The sequence below is a fragment of the Carassius gibelio genome, chromosome B19 (genome assembly GCF_023724105.1).
Source record: "Carassius gibelio isolate Cgi1373 ecotype wild population from Czech Republic chromosome B19, carGib1.2-hapl.c, whole genome shotgun sequence".
Taxonomy (NCBI): domain Eukaryota; kingdom Metazoa; phylum Chordata; class Actinopteri; order Cypriniformes; family Cyprinidae; genus Carassius; species Carassius gibelio.
In genome coordinates, this window is record NC_068414.1 from 34,240,350 (window position 1) to 34,261,076 (window position 20,727).

Sequence of the window (20,727 nt, forward strand, 5' to 3'; positions counted from 1 at the left end):
TACCTAAACCAAGGGAAAGTTGATGATTTGAAACCTTCTTTACAACTAAAGGTTAATGGGTTCACCTTACATACATGTGCCCTGTGGATGCGTAACTATCTAAAAATCTTGTTTTTATATTCTTCAATATATCCAATACTTTTATATTTTTAAATTATATATATTTAAATATTTAATTAAAGATAAATATACATACAAATAAAAAAACATGCATTTTAAAGATAACAATTAATATATGTATAACTATTATATATATATATATATATATATATATATATATATATATATATATATTATAGAATAATAAAATATCTTAACTTTGCAAATATGTAAATATAAATATATGTAATATTTTATAGATACATATTTAATAAATATAAATAAAATAATAAAAAATATTATAGAATAATAATATTATATAATAAAAATATGTAAAATACAATTTTTACATCATTATATAACATTATTCTATAACACATATTTGAAAGGCTGTTACATACACAATTATCTAAAATACATATACATAATTTATTTTAAAATATTATAAGATTTAATAGATCAATAATATTATAGAAAAACAAAATTATTTTTTAACGTCATTCTACAATTTTGTTATTCTATAACATATATTATTTAAACTGTTTTGCACTTTAATTTTGCAATTATTATTTTATCTCTTTTTTTCTCTCTCTTTGTCTCACACACACACACAAACATAATTATTTAAAATGCATAGAAGTATAATAATTAAAATATGCATAGTTTAAAATATTCAGAATATGTTTTCCCTACTTCTTTTCACAAGAAGTACTAGCAAGAATATTATTTTATCCCTTTTAATTTTTAATCATCAGTATAGCAATACAGTAAACAATAGTATACATTGGCACATCCTAAACTGTTTTACATTAATACTGACAACAAAATGCTATTAAATATATCCCAAATATATAATATTGTCCATCCCTAATCAAACAAGAGATGTTCCAGGATGTGTGTTTGAAATGAACGTGTTTTGAGTGATAAGTTGAGTTTGAACTGCTGTAAATGTGCATCTAAGTGTGTGGAGTTGTATGTTTATTCACTCTGTGTTTGATGTTGTGGTTTATTTCCTTACACTTCCCCGCTGTGATCTCTGTCTCGGGTCTGTCTAGTCACACATGTGTTGGTTTAGTGTGTGTGTGTGTGTGTGTGTGTGTCCAACAGATGTAAACCGTTATCAACCGATACAGACAAACAAACAGCCTTGTCTTGTGAAGCACTCTGGAAAAAAATGACCCAGATTTGACGAACACGCTATTCTGCTTTGATTCTGATTCATTTGTTTTTATTTAAGTTTTGCTCTTCATGTGCACTTACGTAATTCTTTTGGGGTAAATAATTGTATAAAAAAAAAAAGCACTGAGCACCAAAAGCATCAAATATGACATTGAATACAATACAATACAACCAAAATTATAAGTAAAAAAAAAAAAAAAAAAAGTTCATGGGGAAATATAAGTGATATCTTCTGCATTTATTCTGCTTTGTATTTTTGTTGAAATTTACATATAATTTCAATGCAATCAGATGCTGAAATATTATTATTATTTTATTGTTTTATTGTTTATTTTATTTATTTATTTTATTGTTTTATTTATTTTATTTATTTTTATTTATTATTATTATTATTATTATTATTATTATTATTATTATTATTGTTGTTATTATTATTGTTATTTTTTCAGCAATATTGTGTTGTTTTTATATTTTAAAATTAACTTATGTGCAAATTAGTTAACTAAGAAGAATGTTGTTCCTATTCAGTCCAAATTTTAGCTTTGTATAAATAATAATAATAATACAAAGTAGAATAAATGCAGAAGGCATAATTTATATTTATTCATAAATCGACATTTTTTGACTGGTACATTGAAAATAAGTTGATGTATTAAATGAGAAATTTTGAATTAAAAATGCTGAATTGGCATTTCCAAAACATATACCAGTGATCAGTGAATATACTTTTTTACAGTAATATATTGCATTTAATGGAATAGAAATGTTGAAATGCGTTTGGAAACTGAATGAATCAGCGCAGCACTAAAGCAGAACCTTCAATGTGAGATCAGAGCTAGGAAAACCATGCTCAAAAACCGGTCCATTACTCAGTGTTTACCAGAAACTTGTCATCTGGACGCAATCACTTTACACACACACACACACACACACACACACATGATCAGGGGGCGTTGAATCATCTCCATTGATCTGTGCATGCGTCTGACACTTAATAAAGCTTTTCCTCGTAACTGAGCTCCAGTAAACGACTCGTTTCCTTCCTGCTCGTATCTGGCTTCGCTCTGGTTTCAGATCTCCCTCCCGTCTGTCCTCGTGTCCTCGCCGTTCCTCAGATTATCACAACACGTCCTCTTCTAGACACACTCGTCTCATATGTCATCAGTTTTTATTGGTTGCATTTAAAAAATATGTCAGTAAGGAAAGCGATCTTTTTAATATCTCAGCTGCTTCTTCTAGAAAGCATTGGGATTCATTTAAAAGCAAATGGAGATTTTTGCTGACTCTATGTCAGCTGTTGGCTTAGTTGTGTGTGTTGTTATTTCTGCTGAGTATTTTAGTAGAAACAGAGACAAAGTTGATATTTAAATGAAACGTTGCTTGTGCATCTTCTAGTTTTGACCTGGTTCTTCTCAGTGTGTTATGAATGACTGCTCTTAGCAGTGTTTTGTCCCAGATACGCAGCGCTCTGCACCGCAGACAGGGGGCGCCGTGGATCCCGAGTCCGTCCCCTGAGATCATAGATGACCTATAAAAGCACATGCTCTGCTCAATGTGCTGAGACGACTAAACCAAGTGACCTGACCTCGCTTCTCTCTCTCTCTCTCTCTCCACAGACATTTCCAGAGTTTCATTTCACACAGGTGAGTCTCTCTCTCTCTCTCTCTCTGTTTATTTCAAGCTGAGTCACACAAACTAAATCATCTGAGACTACATCACATTGTTCTGTTGATCTCAGAACGATTGAGCAATTCATCTGAAGCATGCATTTATTATTCGTAAAATAATGTTGATTTCAGCATTTAATGCATTTTTAAGTCTTTTAACTTCATCTAGTGCCAAGCGAACAAGTATGGACTTTATTTTTTACTAATTAACATAAAAAAAGACTTATAAATGTTGTAAATATATTGCTAGTTCACGTTAACCAATGCATCAACTAATGAGACTGTAAAGTATTACAGTTTCATAATCAATATTTTTGTTATTTTCCTTTATAAAGATCTATTATATATCTAAATATCCATTTATTTTAATTGATTAATTTATTAGAAGATGATGCCACTTAGAAAATTGTGTGGCTATGCCGTTGTTCATTAATGCATGATATTTGTGAATGATTACCATGTTTATATAGCTCACATAGATTCATCTATTGATTTATTGATTGATTTATTGACTTTTTCTGCATCATTACGGTCCCTACGGATGTTTGTCATTAAGGAACACTGAATTATATTGTTACATTGAAATGTCAATAGCAATTTACTCTATTTTAAAATCCCCCCTAAAATGTATAAAATACATCACGAGAATTCATGTAAAAGTCTACACATATATGAATCTTTTGCTTATCAGAAATAGTCAAAGAATAATGTAGCGTCCAAAAACAAGCTTGTAATAGCCGAGTGCTTATGTTATCATAAACACTCGGTGCTTTAGTTTTATTTCTTCTTAGCTGAGTGTTTGTGTGTCAGAGTGGTTTTGTTTCATTAGTTTGGGTCTCTCTAAGGTTGGTTTGACGCGGCAACAAGAGGAAATGAATGGATGACTCATTAATATTCATCACAAATGAACAGTGTGTGTGTTTCTGACAGCGGTGCACTGCAGGAATCTGCTGCATTCAGAGAAGAATTCATGCACGAATCAGTTTCATATGAAGTGCTGGAATTAACTTACAGTAAGACTTGAGATATCATTCAGAGATTGTGAGGGACATGCTCATTTTTTGCATGAGATCTGCATTCATTCATGAGGCAGACCGTGCTGAATGCTACGATACAAGCCATCGATCACACTGGATCAATAGAGACTGAAGTGCTGCAGTACAGAGTTTGGAAAGTTCAATCCTGTACAGAACTACAAGATTCAATTGTGTAGAATTAAGCATTGATTTAGTGAGATTGACGTTAGCAGATGAAGTGTAATCAGCATGTAAGTGACACATTCAGATTCCGCTTCAGCACCTGATTTCCCAGCATGCACCTCGTTCATCAACACACTGTTTAATTACTCCACAGATGTGCTTCCTAGCATCTGCAGTCTGGGGTTTGAATGTGATACTAGTGAACTTCCTGCATGATGCACACTACAATTTTATTTATTTATAATATATTCAAATTGTAGTAATTATTTTTTACATTTCCATATTATATAAGACCTCTAACACTAGGTTTAGAGTATTGCAGTTGTATTTATTTATAATTGATTTACATATTTTTTATTTATTTTTATATTATAGAGAAATTATATATTCAATTCACTATATTAAAATTATTTATTCATAAAAAATGTATTAGAATTTTATTATTTTTGTATAAATTTTTTCCTTTATCATATATTTTATATAAAATAGTTTATATAAAATATTTACTTATTTAGTCATGTATTTACATTTTTATATTTTATCTATTTTTAAAAAAGATATTATAATTTATGTATTTATATTATACAGTGTATCTATCTCTCTCGCTCTTGCTCTCTCTCTCTCTCTCTCTCTCTCTCTCTCTCTCTATATATATATAATTAATAATTAATATATTTATTAATAGTTTTTAGTTTTCTTTCTTTCTTTCTTTCAGCGTTTTCTTTTCTTTCTTTTTTTTGTAAGTGGGGTATCTGTAATCAGTTTCTTGATGATATATTGTCTTCTGTACCGTGTGTGTGTGTGTGTGTGTGTGTGCGTGTGTGTGTTGTGTGTGTGAGTGTGTGTGTGTGAGCGTGCGGTGGATCGTGTGGAGTGTGTCTCAGTGCAGCAGTGTGTCCTGCTGAGGGAGTCCGAGGTGTGTGTAAAGGTTTTTGTCAGGAGCGGAGCCGGATGTGAAGGTTTGTATTGTAGGAAAGAGCTGCACCCCTCCCTTCCCAGCAGTCTCTGTGTCTGGCGTCTCTGAGCAGCTCATCTGTGTCTGCGTCTGACTGAGTGTTTAACCAGCACACAGAGCCAGGTGACGTCCAGTTATCATCTCTCAAAATAATACACTCATTCAAACTTCATAAAAAAAAAAACATTTTATTCCAGCTACAGTAGATGCCAAGACAAAATGTCTAATTTTTAGTACTTGAAGTAGTAAAATAACAGGACCATCCTATATGCACCAGTTATTTTATTTTATTTTAAAATATTTTATATTATAAAATGAAATATAAAATATTATGAAAAGTATTATTAATTATGCTAAAGAAACACTGACTTAAAATATTCACAGAAATAGTGTGTGTGTGTAGAAATAGTAAGATGCCTTTCTGAACAGACTCAAGGAGCAGGGATCTATTTGGGATGAAAATGTTCTCAGCCGTCCTGTTTGGAGACACTCCTGTGTGTTTGTTCTTCAGTGTTGCTGTCAGATGCTCAGAGATCTTGTGTTCTCTGACCGTCAGGGTTTGAGTCCGTCTGTGAGGATCCTGAACGAGATGTTTCAGAAGATCTCCTGCTGATAAAGATTCAGTCTCACATGGTTTAACCCACATACACAACACGATCTTACTGAAGCCATGCTTTGACTGACATATAAAGATGCTGCCTTTTTAAGGTTTTCAGTTTGGGTCAAATACTAAAAAAACATCCAAACATGAAAGCATCGCACATCTCAGAATGTGTTTAATTACTCCACAAATTAGCTTTTATTCATCTGTAATCCAGTGTCTGTTTAAAATTCAGTATCAGTGTGCTTTCACTGCATACTATTCATACTATACATGTATTTATTTATGTATTGTTATAATAAATAATTAAAATATGACACTTTTATTTATTTAAGATTCTTTTATGTATTATATTTTATTTAAGTTGTAAATTAGTATAAAATTGCTTTGCATCAGATGGCGGTTGATGAAATATAAATATTTGTTATAATTATATTTTATTCAATAGCAAATAATATTAATATAACCAATATTAAAAATCAAAGTTAATATTATTTAAATTCTATTGATAATATTATTAATACTTATTTCAGCATCAGGATTGATGTATTAATATAAATTATTACTTTCACAGCATCATTTTAATTGAACTTTTATTATACATTTTTTTATATATATAATCGGATTAATTGGAGTTTAAGAAACATGCTATACTAATAATATATGTAAATTTGTATTATATTTGCATTTATATTATTAATAATAATAACTATTATTAATTATATTATTTGTCTTTAATTTTTTTAAATTATAATAGTAAATGAATAATTCTTAATATTAATAATAATAACAACAATAATAATGTAATAATAATAATAATAATTTGCATTAATTGTAATTGTGAATTATTAAAAAAAAATTAAACAGATGTTACATTTAAATAGTGATACTTTTATTGTATATTATTATTATTTCTACTAATACTGTTATTATTATTATTATTATTATTATTATTATTATAAAAAAACTGTGGTGACTTATAATAAAAATATAGTATGGTAGAAAACAAGAACTCTGTCAGTGGTCCCTAAGAAGGCAGCTGCCTATGTTTTGTTAGAGAGCTGTAGTGTAGTGTAAAGGGGTCATGCAGGGAGCAGTCAGCGATGATTGACAGTTGTGGGCGGGTCGGTAAGCAGCCACTGTTAAAGGAAATGAGTGTGGGATTTGCATATTAATGAGGCTGCAGTGGCTCCTCCCCCTCGAGCCTCTGCCCTGGCGTTTTCTGACTGGATCGGCTCAGTCTCCTCGCTGAGGAAGAGCCCCACAGACACCATCGGCCGGGTCAGGACTCCTCTGTGTGTGTTATTGTGGTCTCTGGGTCTCATGAAGGTGTTTGAGAGCGGGGGGTGCTGGCTGACCCTCAGCACGGCCTCAGACAGACAGTCAGCTGCGCTCCTGGAGAAGAGACGCTGCAGTCCTTTCCCTGTGTGCTGGGCCGCAGGTACACGTCTGTGTGTTTGTGTTGTGTTGTGTTGTGCTGCGCAGTGTTATCGTCTGTAGTGGCATGCTATCAGTCATGTTATGAAAGCAAGTGTTCTTGCGTTCTACATTTTTAAGAGAAAAAACACAGGCTTTATTTTATTATTTTTGTTTTTTATTTATTTATTTATTTAATTTATTTTAGGTGTTTTATTTTTGTTGTTGTTTTGTATATATTGTTTTGTTTATCTAATTGTATATTTTATTTTGCTTTATCTTGCTTTTTAATTTTGTTTAGCTTTTTTATTTTGTTTGTTTGTATTTGTTTAATCTTGTTTTCAATAAATTTGTATCTACTTTCTATTTATTTACATTTTTGTATTTAATTTATAATTATCATTATTTTTATTTATTTTATTTTGATGTGTTTTGTATTTGTTTAATCTATTTTTGTTATTTTTGTTTAATCTTATTTTAGCTTTATTTTAAAATGTTAATATCCCGTTTTATTTATTTATTTATTTTATTTTGTTTTTATTTTACTGGGCTGTCAACACTAATTAGCAAGACTCCGTGACATGCACACTAAAAGCTATCTTAAAACATAACATAATTTACAATATTTTATCTTACAAAGAGGAATCATACAACATTATAAAGCAGTTCAGTATGATTTTTTCCCCTTATTTTTGTTGAGGAGATTTCGTGTGTGTGTGAGTGTGAGTGTCTGTGTGTGTGTGTGTGTGTGTCTGTGTGTGTGTTCTTGATGCAGTTAAACACTCATTCAGTCTTAATCTTATTGACTCTTGTGTGACTGGGTTAACCGTCTCCACAACTCTGTGTGTGTGTGTGTGTGTGTGTGTGTGTGTGTCCACTGTTTTAACGTATGTTCATCCAGGGAATCATGTGTGTGTGTGTGTCTGTGTTTGTGTGTGAGTGTGAGTGTGTCTGTGTGTGTGTGTGTGTGTGTGTGTGTGTGTGTGTTCAGCATCTGCTCTTGATGCAGTTAAACACTCATTCAGTCTTAATCTTATTGACTCTTGTGTGACTGACTGGGTTAACTGTCTCCACAACTCTGTGTGTGTGTGTGTGTGTGTGTCTGAGTGTGAGTGTGTCTGTGTCTGATTCTGTGTGTCTGTGTCTGTGTCTGTGTGTGTGTGTGTGTGTGTGTGTGTGTGTGTGTGTTCAGCATCTGCTCTTGATGCAGTTAAACACTCATTCAGTCTTAATCTGATTGACTCTTGTGTGACTGACTGGGTTAACTGTCTCCACAACTCTGTGTGTGTGTGTGTGTGTGTGTGTGTGTCTGAGTGTGAGTGTGTCTGTGTCTGATTCTGTGTGTCTGTGTCTGTGTCTGTGTCTGTGTGTGTGTGTGTGTGTGTGTTCAGCATCTGCTCTTGATGCAGTTAAACACTCATTCAGTCTTAATCTGATTGACTCTTGTGTGACTGACTGGGTTAACTGTCTCCACAACTCTGTGTGTGTGTGTGTGTGTCTGAGTGTGAGTGTGTCTGTGTCTGATTCTGTGTGTCTGTGTCTGTGTCTGTGTCTGTGTGTGTGTGTGTGTGTTCAGCATCTGCTCTTGATGCAGTTAAACACTCATTCAGTCTTAATCTGATTGACTCTTGTGTGACTGACAGGGTTAACTGTCTCCACAACTCTGTGTGTGTGTGTGTGTGTGTGTGTGTGTTCACTGTTTTAACGTGTGTTCATCCAGGGAATCATGAAGAGAGAATATTTGATTTGAAAATGAAAACTGTCTATTAATTATAATTGGTAGATTTGATGTAGCTGCTTCAGTTCCTGGTTAAATGAATGGCAAGTCCACATGTGATCACTCAGTGAACACATCCAATAATCCTGCAGCACACTCCTTCATTATGTTCTGTAAACTCTTTCACTCAGAGACTCGTGTTTCTCTGGATGGATGCAGATGCAATTAATGATTCTTTTATTAATCGAATAGTTGGCGATTATTTGTTCGATCCCTCTCATCCTGTTTCTTCCCTTCTTATCATGTCTCTTCTTTTTTTGCTCTTACATCATCAGTTTTCTTCTCTCATCTTGTGCATCTCATTCTCATCTTTTTCTCATCTCTTTTCTTCGTTTTTCTCATCTTTTTCAGGTCTTTTCTTCACTTCTTGTTGCAGTATCTTCTATATTGCTCTCATCTCACCTCTTCTTTGCCCTCTTTTCTCCTCTTTTGGTCTCATCAGCATATTTTCCTAATTTTTTTTGGGTCACTGTGTCCCTGAACATGAAGTCGGCTGTAGCTCCATTGGCTCCAGTGCTGGTGCATGCTGGGATATCTGTGTGTGTTTATGAGCCCATCATCTCTGTTCCACTGGATGGTTTCATCAGCGTCGGTTCCTGGTGTTCTCCGTCTGCTCAGGAATGAGTCATGACTCCTGAGATGATGGAAACCATCGCCTGAGATGACTCATTTTGGCAGGACAGAGAGAGTCGATGTGGTCGCTGGCCTGTGGAGCGTTTGAATTAGACTGAACTCTGACATTAAAGATTGTGAAATCGTTATTCAGATTCAGCTGCGGTCACAGCAGTCGCGTTTGTTCACATTGTGAAGAGATTTCCTTCAGCGTTGCCCTTTTTATTCACAGTGACATGTCTGCTTCTGTGCTGCTTTCTCTTGTAGTGGGAAATCATCTTATCATCTGTATTATGGGAAATTAAAATTGCCCGGAAAAGACTGTTTACTCATCAATAGTAGCTCTAAAGTGAAATTATATTTTTATCTGGTAAAATTAATTGAACCAGTTTAAACATTTAGCATTTATTCATCAGAAGTGGCTTACAAATGAGGAAATCCACAAGCAATTTGTTGTAAAATCAACAATATTCATAACATACAATGGCAAATTTAAAGTATAAACCTGATTAACACACAGACTTGAACTGCAGTGCAGAAAATGCATTGAAATGCACAGATTCCTTTAAATTATTAAATTATTTATTATTGTTAAATGTAATTTTATTTCATATTAAAAACAAATAATAAAAAAATCATTTAAAATAAACCATAAGAAAGCAATAAGCAAAAATAATGATATGATAAATGTAAAAAATGCATAATTTTTTATTTGTCTATTTTTATAAATTTATTTAATTTAAATTAAAATAAAATAAAAAAATATTATATTTTAGGCAATTACTAAAAGTCCTCTTTAAAAAAATAAATAAAAATAAGAATAATATATATATATATATATATATATATATATATATATATATATATATATATATATATATATTATTATTATTATTATTATTATTATTATTATTATTATTATTTTATTTTTATTTTTTTAATAGGACTTTTAGTAATTGCCTTCTGTGGTTATGGATTAGTTAAGTTTTTTAAATGCATTTTGTTTACTGTAAATGATATCGATAAATCAAATAAAAAAAGTATCCAGTTTTTTTTGTGTGTGTGTGTGTGTGCCATTTGTTTTTATGCATTATTAGGGTTAAAATGCAATGTTCGTCTCATATACAACTCATTTGTAAATCACGTCTCGTGTCTCATCTCTTCTCATGTTGTTACCTTCAGTATGTAGAGCGTTCCAATTCACTCAGAAGGTTCCATTTCAGTCAGGATGCTGCCTGTGTAGACAGCATACAGCAAACAAGCGCACTAGGTTCTGAAGCAGAGCCTGGAAGTCTCTTTGTCCTAGCTTTGGTCCAGTATTTGCTGTGTAAATGTCATAGGGGTGTGTCCTGTCTTAAGCCACGCCCCCCACACACCTGGACCTGGAAGAGGCTCGGCCGTGTGTGTGTGTGTGTGTGTGGTGTCAGATATTCCAGAGCTGTAGCAGACACAGACGTGTATCAGGATTTCACGTCTCTCCTCATGTTCCTCGACAGCAGAGATGGACGTGTGTCGTATGAGTCTGCTGTGCTGTGTGTTTGCTGGCCGTTTCTACTCTCAGATAGTCCACGAGCCGCTCTGATGCTCACAGCTTACGATCTGGCTTCAGATAGACCGCTGTTTACACTGCTGATCCAACGTTTGAGGCTTTTTTTTGGAAGAAATTAAAAGTTTTTTTCAGAAAGGCTGCATTAAACTGATCAAAAGTGACAGGAAAGACATTTATAATGTTACAAAAGATGACTATTTCAAATAAATGCTGCTCTTCTGAATTTTCTGTTCATCAAAGAATCCTGAAAATAAAATGTTTCACGTTTTACACAAAAATATATGAAGCAGCAATGTTTTCAACATTGATGATAATCAGAAATATTTATTGGGCAGTAAATCATCATATCAGAATGATTTCTGAAGAATCATGTGAGGAATGATGCTGAAAATACAGCTTTGATCACCGGAGTATATTACAGTTTAACATAAATTCACATAGAAAAGAGTTATTTTAAATTGCAATAATATTTCATATTTTTACTGTATTTTTGATCAAATAAATGCAACTTGGTGAGCATAAGAGATATTTAAAAGTCTTACCAACCTTAAAATATTAATGGTAGTGTAAGTGTGTGTGTGTCATACGTGACTCTGAGGGTGTAACGGCTCATGCACTAACACTTTGATGTGTGTGTGTGTGTGTGTGTCTGTCAAGAACACGTCTGGCTCATATTTTGTGCTTTGTAATGTACTTTCAAAGGCGCTATTTCAAATAAAGATTATTATTATTATTATTATTATTTACTCCCCAAACCATGATGACAGCCATTATTGCTTTATTGCAGTGTGACTGTATTTTCATGCGGTTCTCATTACTGTAATGTGTCCCGATGTTTTGTGATTCACGTTTCTCACTGATGATTCTCATTCATTTCTCATTACTCTAACACTGTTTTTATCGGCAAGGAGGCATTGATTGGTAAAAAAGGCAAGAGTGTGTGTGTGTGTGTGAAAGGACTCCTGGTTTGTCTTTTATTAGATTAGTTTTGTGTTTAACTGAAAACGGGAAACACACAGTGAGTTGTGTAACTGTGTGTATTTATTTGTTCTTGTGTGTTTGTTTATCTGTGTGTCGGGTGTGTCTCGTGTTTGTGATGGTGATAAGCGGCAGATAAGTGCACGTCTGGGATTGTAGGAATGCTGCTGATGGGAATGTCCCGTTATTCGCAGTACTTCCCAGCATGCATCTGGACTGTGCTGTGGAGTTTAATGTGTGTTAACCAGCTTAACCAACCCATAACTCTCCACCAGTTTAGTCAAGATGGTTTCAACCACCAAAACCAGCTTTCATCTTCCGTCTGGTGTGTGAGAGCATGAATGATCCTGGTCTGTTACTCCATGGTTTGGTTTTCGTTGGTGTTTCGTCGGCTCATATATTACGCCTCTTCATTTCATCAGGAAATTGAATGCACAGTTCACGCTGCTTCGCTATATTTCACCGTCTGCTGCTTCACACACCGAGACCGAGCGAGAAATGTCCTCAGATTCAGTCAGAGGTGTTAGAAATGACGAGAGGACATTAGGAAACAGTGTTCATTTTACTGTCTGTGTGTAATTAACTTTGAGGACTACATAGTGATGCTTGATTTGGGGGAAAAATCCATTTGCATTTTTTTCTAATAAAAAATTGTGATTGCAAATTGAAACAAATTAAATTTTACTTCTTGTATATTTATTAATTGTGTTTTTTTTTTTTTTTTTTTTTTTCTATGTATGTGTTTTTGTATTGTACTATGGATCCCTCTGGGTCTGGAAATAAAGTTTATTATTAAACACTTTTTTTTTTTCATGTTTGCTGTGCTTATCTGTAGCAGTGTTGTTTAGGACTATTATTAATCTTTTATAGTTTTTATTACTAGTTTGAAATAGTTGTAATTTTTTACATTTTCTGTTTTTATTATAATTTTTATTTTAGATGAGGTTAAAGTGTTTTTGTCAGATAGTTTTTGTTCGTTTTAGCTCTATTTCTATAAGTACTTCAAGTTGATGAAAATTTATTTTCTTTGGCAACTAGCTGAATTTTATTTTTATTTCAGTTAATGTTTATTTTGTTTTAATTAATGGTTTTAGTTTTAGTTAACAATAATAACCCTGACTTGTAGGGCTAAGTTTGTGTGATTTATATATCAGTATAAAATAATGAATAATAATAAAATAAATATAATAATATTAATATAAATAAAAATAAATATGAAAAAAATAATAATAGTATTAGCAGTAAAATAAATAATAATAGTTTTAGTAATAATAATAATAATAATAAAATACATAATACATTTATTATTAGTTTTGTAATTGTATTTATATTATTATTACTATTTACTATTTAGTTATATCAACAGACAAATTGAACCAATTAAGAAGAAATCTTACAAATATTTCACTGTAAAATATGATAAATAATTATGTTACATTGTTACTTTTTTATATTTTAGCAAAAACAATATAATAAAATATTACTTTATATTACAATAATTATATTTATCAATCACTGTCTTAATTTTGTCATCAAGTTTTTATTTTCGCATCTTAATGCTTTAGTTTTGTTCACTCTGAGATGCAGGAAGCACGTTTGAAACACGATGTACTTTATTTATCGACTTGAACTGCAGCCTCTGTGTTTTCTATACTAACTCTATTAATGGTGCAGCCCTGTGCAGAATGACTCTAACCAGTTTCCCGTCGTCTTGTTTCTGTCCAGACTATGACAGACACCTAGCGCACAGTAAAGGCATGGCGACGGCATACCTGGAGCCCAACTCCAACCACACCCTGCTTGGCGGGGCCAAGGCTCGTCTCAGCGCGGGGACAGAGCGCGCCCCCGGGGCCCCGGACAGAGTCCTGAAGGTCTTCCATCACTTTGAGAACAACAGCGAGCAGAGCACGTGGTCCAGCAACATCCGGCACGGAGACGCCACTGACGTCAGGGTGAGAGAACAGCGTCCTGATGTTGTGTATTGATATCTATGGCTCTTAGAAATACAAAAAAGAGACTTTTTTTTTTTTGCTGGTCTGAGCAGGTCTAGTTGCTTGTTTTTTAAACAGTTAAGCCAGAGTTGTATATATAAGTGTGCTTTTTCCCTTTACAGACAGTCTCTTGATTTTTAGTTGCAGGATGTATTTGGTGACAAACAGATGAAGCAGAGTTCACGAATGTCAGGTTTCCATTGTGTGTGTGTTTAGACATGTAAATCTGAAGCATTGCTTTCACTGACAGGCTTAATTTCTCCTGCTGGAACTGAATTGATTGTGGAGACGGACGCAGCAGCTGTATTGATCAGCATCTGTGTTAAGTGATTGTTTCACAGGGAGGATAATCACGCTGTTGCTCTTGATCGGATGCTCTCTGGTGATTTCTCATGTTACACTCTGACCTCTGAGGCCTTTATAACCGAGCGCTCTATCTGAACACAATCTGTCTTCAGGCATGACCAATTGGACTCAACAGGAGCATGTTTTGGGTTTTTTCTGCATGATAATTCAGTGCATTTTAAGGCAGTGCGCTTCAGGCAAAAGCACTGGGCAGTTTTGAGATCATAGGCTATTTTGCTTTCATAATACATACTTATTTCAGACTAGTGGACAGAAAACATCCAAGTACTCCCAGTGTTTATTTTATTGCACTTTATCTATTTGCATCTGTAGATTTTAATCAGTTTACATATCTTTAATGTTAAAATCTCCACTTTAGTGACACTTACGTAAACCATACTTTTACAATATATAACAATATACAATATAAAAAGTATTAAATAAAGAAATCACAGTATTATTGCAATAAATAAATATAGAATAAAGCAGTTTTACCTTTAAACGTTCGCATGCCATTCATTTGCCAGATTTTACAGCATTTTATTCTTAAAAACATGGTGAAAATTGTATTTTTCGGTCTATTGGTAGTATTTTCTGATATATGCCATGATAACAAGAGAGATCCATAATCACCTCTGACTCATATGTCAACAAAATAAACCGACTTTATCCAATCTTTTTATTCCTGTTCTAGAAAGGCATGCAAATGAGTGCATATTTAATTAGATGATGCATAATTTGCATCTTAAAAAAAAATATTGCCTGCCTGCAGTCCCAACCTTTCTCCAATAGAGAATGTGTGGCAACGAAGACCCCCGTACTGTTGCCCACCTTAAGACTTGTTTGCAGGAAGAATGGGACAAAATTACACCTGAATGACAGGAAAAGATGCATATTTACAAATGACATGAAGTTGACCAGACAAAACATGAAATATTTTGTGTTCATATTGTCTGCAATGAAATACAAATCAAAGTAAATTTAGAAATCACTACTTTCTTTTTTTATTTGTGTTTTCCATACTGTCCCAACTTTTTCTGATTTGGGGTTGTATATTTAATGTTTAAATCAACTTTAGTTGCACTTGCAAACACCAACATTAACAATTTTATCTCGGCAAAGGAGAAGTGCTCACGAACACAGATTTAGACAGATCTGTGAACAATATTTGAGAGAAATTGGCCTTTAATGTACTTAGAATAAGGTCCAAATCAAACCGAACTGAAGCTCAGAAACTGTTTGGCTGCTTTAATGGCAGCAGAAGTGGGTTTTTCTAATGCAGACTCGGGGTCAGTCGTGTCTCTTATCTGTAAAAGCTTACCGCGGATGTTCAGATTTCCAGCAGCAGGGATTTTCTTCCTCCTGAGCTTCATACAGACGGGCATAGATTCAAATGAGGAATCTTTAGTGGCTTGAGGAAAGTGGTCCATTCATATGACAGTGGAATGGAGAAACATATGGTTTTGATTTAAAGTGTAAGTGTAATAAAACTTTAAGTGAATCAAGACTCACAGAAGGAAATACAGAAGGAAAAACTTTTTTATATTTCCTATTAGCTGTCGTTATTTGTTAGCCACTTTGGATAAGAGCATCTGCTTAATGAATAAATTAATATGTTAATATAAACCAAATGCATTAGCATTCAGAACTACATATAAAATAACAAGGCAGGAATGGCAACTTCTAATTGACAATTTGCATGCAAATGATTTGTGATGCTAATGATGCTGTGCTGAGCAATTGCTGCTCGCTCAGAAAGGAAATGAATGCTTTTGTTTTTATAAATGAGTAGGAGGTAATTTTAGAGAAAAGACGGTGAAGGTTGTTAACGTTTAGTTTTTTTAATTTATTTGCATGTAGTTATGATGTTTCTGATTTAAAACATATGCTTTTATTATGCTAAGAAATACAGTGCAGTGCTTTAAAATTATAAATTTTAATTGAAATGCTTTTGCAAACAGTCTCTTGAAATCAACCATATCTGTGTTTCATAATTCAGGTTTAAGTTATAGTTTTTAGCTGTAAAGCATGCAAACATATAGTTAAGTTAATTTGAGATGCATATCTACTACGTAGTGATTAACTCATTAAACTCTGCCAAACGAAGCGCTTTAATTACTCTAATGGGAGATTTGCTGTTGTTTCAGTCTCAGACTAACCAGCCGATAGCAAACAGCTTGTCATCCATCTTAACTCGTCTTTGCTCACATCCTCTGGATATTTAAAGGCTTAGTCAATTACAAAATGCATGTTCATTTCAATTTCATGCACTGAAAAAACGTCTGGAAACAATTTATTCCCTCATAAATTGCAAGTAAATTTCATAATTATTTACAAAGAAATAGCAATTAACAGTAAACAGTGAACAAATAGTATTTTCTTGTAAAACATGCTCCAAAAATATTTATTTACACTTACAAAAATATTAGTTTGCTGGTACGTTTTAATTTTGTATTACTATTTCTTTAAACACATGTCAATGAAATCTGAAGTACTGCAGTTGAGTTGATGTTTACGGCTCATGAGTTGCTTTTTCTGGTACGTGATTGATTTTGAAGGCCTAGATCTTACAGAAAGCACACATAAATGCTGGAAAAGCGCTCCCAGTGCTAGCGGGGAATCCGGCTCTGTTATTCCTGCACATCACGGGTTTGCCAAACCAACAGTGGTAATCTGAAGGCCACGTGTAGACAACGGTTCCAGCTCTGTTTATATGTTGTGTCCTGCTGTTAAAGCCCAATGCTGAACTGCCCTGACGGTCCTTTTAGCATGAAAATGGGCCACAGACGGAGCCCTGGGGGACCCCGGTGTGAACATGCCATCATAAATATGCAGTGTTTTGGCTGGAGTGCCAGCGTGAGTTTTTAGACGTGATGAATTGCGTGATCTAGTCTGTGAAGAGCACTGGAGAGTCTTTACTGTCCAGGGTGCCAGACCAGCGTCTGAAGCTGGGAGAGATGCGAGACGCTGTCTGGGTGTGTTAGTGTTTCTATCCCTCTCTCTTTAAGTTAGTTAAGACTGCACAAAGGCACCAGAAGTTAAAGGTAAATTAAAAGGCAGTGTATATTTGTCAGAAATATCCATTTCATAATTTTTATTTTATTTTGCTATTGTTTTTAATGCTGGTGTTACATACTGTGAGGTTGTTTTCACACTGATCCAACATTTCATTAGCTATCCTTCCAGGTTCAAAGTGGTACAAAATAATAGTAATACTAAATAAATAAAAAGGAAAATAAATAAATAAATGAGATGAAGTGCCTCTCATTTGTAAAGTATATCAGTAAGTGTTATTTTGGAATTATTTGTACACTAGTATAGTTTTTTTATTTTTTGAAATATCTTTTAATGTTTATATTTTCAGTTTTTGTTTCAATTTTAGTTTAACTTAATTTTGTCATTTTGTTATGTTGAGTATCTTTCATCGGTTAGTTTTTTTTATAGATTTATATTTTATATAGTTTTATAAGCTACATATTTATGTAGTTTTATAAACCATATTTTTTATATATTTAATTTATTTTTATGTAAGTTTTTCTTCACTTAGCTGCCAAGGTTTTCACTTTTATTTTATTTTATTTTATTTTATTTTTTTATTTATATGTAAGATTTGCATTTTATTTTACTTCAGCTTTGTCTTGAATGGCTGGAATTATTTTTAATAATTTTAATTTCAGTTAACAACAGCAGTCATAACATTTCAGTTCAATTTTATGAAATAAAACAAATGTAATTGTAATAAATGTTCCATTTTAAATTTAAATTACATTTATTTATTTTTTATGTATTGTATTTATATATCTATTTTAAGTAAAATTTTGTGATCTATACCATGAGCTTTTAAAATAAACAAAATATATGAATTTACAGTAAAATTTAGTGTGTAACCAGAATGACATTCAAACACATTGCCAGAATCGCTCTGTGTGTGTGCGTGTGCGTGTGTGTCCTCAGAGTCCCCCCCCCCCCTAAATCATCGCCTCAGCAGCAGTGATGTCATCTGGGCCTGTGTCATGTCTGGGACAGTGGCATGTTGCAATCTTTATTCTAAAATATGCTAAACATGCAATTCCTCTGTGATGAAAACTGAACATGTCTTTGGTTTCATTTTGATGCATTTGTGTGATATAAAGAAAAAAATATAGGTTTGTTTTTAAATATTATTAATATGTGTAATAATTTTTGTCTGTCAAGTCATGTGACAGGAATAAAACAGGAACTCTAATATTAATATCATTTATTTAACTTATTTTATGACAACTTATTAAAACGTTATCCATTAATCAGAAAAGTTTGGGGTTTGTAATGTAATGTATCATCTGCTCTTCAAGGCTGCATTTATTTGATCAGAAATACAGTAAAATTGTAAAATTTTATTACAATTAAAATACCTGTTTTTAATTAAAATATATCATAAAATGTCATTTATTCCTGTGACGTGCAACTGTATTTTCAGCATCATTCCTCCATTCGTCAGTGTCACATGATCTTCAGAAATCATACTAAAATGCTGATTTGAAAACAGTTGTGACTTATAAATGTAATTTTCCAGGATCCTTTGATGAATAGAAAGTTCAAAAGAACAGCATTTATTTGAAATAGAAATATTTTGTAAGTTTTAGAACCTTTACTGTCACTTTTTATCAATTCCACGCATACTTGTTGAATAAAAGTGATGATTTCTTTAAAGAGAAATCTCACTGGCCCGGTCTCTTGAGCAGGAGTGTGTGTGTGAATGGTGTGAGTGTGTAGCACAGTATATGCATTAAATGCAGCACTGCACTGCAGTTCTAGTGTGTGACGGGAATATTTGGTCTCATGAAGGTTGAGCTGGGTCCAGGTTGGCTCCATTACACTCTCTAATCATCGAATAACAGCCGCAGGATTTTTATGCTTCTATAAATCAGTTTATATATTTCAGTATGCCGTGCATTGTGGGATTTTTATGAGCTTGAACTGTGTGTTTTGTGTCTCTAGGGAATCATTCAGAAGATCGTGGACAATCACAAGGTCAAACACGTGGCTTGTTTCGGTCTTCGTCTCACTCACGTACCGTCGGGCGACATCCACTGGCTCCACCCGGATCTGGGCGTGTCCCACGTGAGGGAGAGATACGAGCAGAACCGCCCACAGGACGAATGGAGGTAATCATCCACACACGTTTCACACGCTATCAACATTCACACACACAGGAGGAGATATAATACTGCGTCTAATAAACACCACTTTGACAGGCTCTGGTCCATAAAGCTCTAAAATATTACTTAACCATGAATTTAAAAATAGTTTTATTTCAGTATTGTAGATTTTTTTGTGAAATGATAATATATATATATTTTTTTCAGTATATTTATATTATAGTTTAAATCTTAGTAATTTCGTAATGTGCTGTTGTAATTTTTATTAATTTTGTAGTATTTTTTTTATCTTTTAATAATAATTTATTTCACTTTCAGTTTGTTGTTTTTTATCATTTAGTTTTTTATGTTTAACTTTTATAGTAAAAGTTTAGTAATGTATCATTAGCTATTATTTAATTATTTAAATGACTAATCAAACATGAGCAATACATTTCTTACAATATTTATTAATCTTTGTTAATCTAACTTAATAAAAATATAACTGTTCTCTTTTAGTTCAAGTTAGCTGGGGTACATTAAATAATATGAACTAACATTTTTTTATTTTAATATTATATTATTAAATGATGAAGTTACTATTTTAAGATTAATAAAAAATAATAATTTAAGTTTTAGTAATTTAATCATTTGCTTTTGTCTTGTTTTTGTATAAAAAAAAATAATTATTTAAAATGTAATGTATATTTACATTTGTTGTTTTAAAATTTGATCATGATTTCTGTTTAGCTTTATATATTATTTTTTCAATTTTAGGTCATTATTTTAATGTTAACTTATTTATTGATTAGTAGTTATTTATTACTTGTATCTAATAATTATACATAACTTATTATGCTAGAAAAATCTGCTTATTTGAGCTTGATAACTTTAATATGATTTTTTAAAAATATTTTCAACAACAACACTGTTACAGAAATGACACAATTTTCTCTTTATTGAAGTTCTAGCAACTCTTTATTATTATGATTGTCAGTTTATAAATAATATTTTTACATCCCAATTTTCTATGCAGTAAAACGTAATTCTTTGGAAAAGGAAATGATTAAATTTTCTTTGCATTACATAGATTTTGATTTTTATCCATGCTGAATAATAATAAAAAAGTATAGACCACCCTAAACTGGTTTCCTGGTCTTAGCTGGATCAGCTGGTCGTGTTGGGAGTATGTGATCATTTACTTGTGTTGGTTGTTTAAGGTTGTCTTTATGAATGGTTTTG

At 32.7% G+C, this 20,727-nt stretch overlaps 1 protein-coding gene across 6 annotated transcripts in view; it reads left to right on the forward strand.

Moving 5' to 3' along the window:
- The window catches only part of LOC127979075 (focal adhesion kinase 1), a 71,039-nt gene that overhangs the window by 13,497 nt on the left and 36,815 nt on the right, over nt 1-20,727 (forward strand). For 2 of the 6 annotated variants that reach the window (XM_052584187.1, XM_052584188.1), the window contains exons 1-3: nt 6,954-7,141; nt 13,758-13,984; nt 19,346-19,512. In XM_052584187.1, coding sequence (XP_052440147.1) covers nt 7,024-7,141; nt 13,758-13,984; nt 19,346-19,512 — 512 coding nt within the window. In that variant the 5' untranslated portion in view covers nt 6,954-7,023. Of the gene's footprint in view, nt 1-2,894; nt 2,922-6,953; nt 7,142-13,757; nt 13,985-19,345; nt 19,513-20,727 lie in introns of those variants that run through there. The other 4 variants (XM_052584192.1, XM_052584190.1, XM_052584191.1 and 1 more) reach the window with 4 other exon arrangements.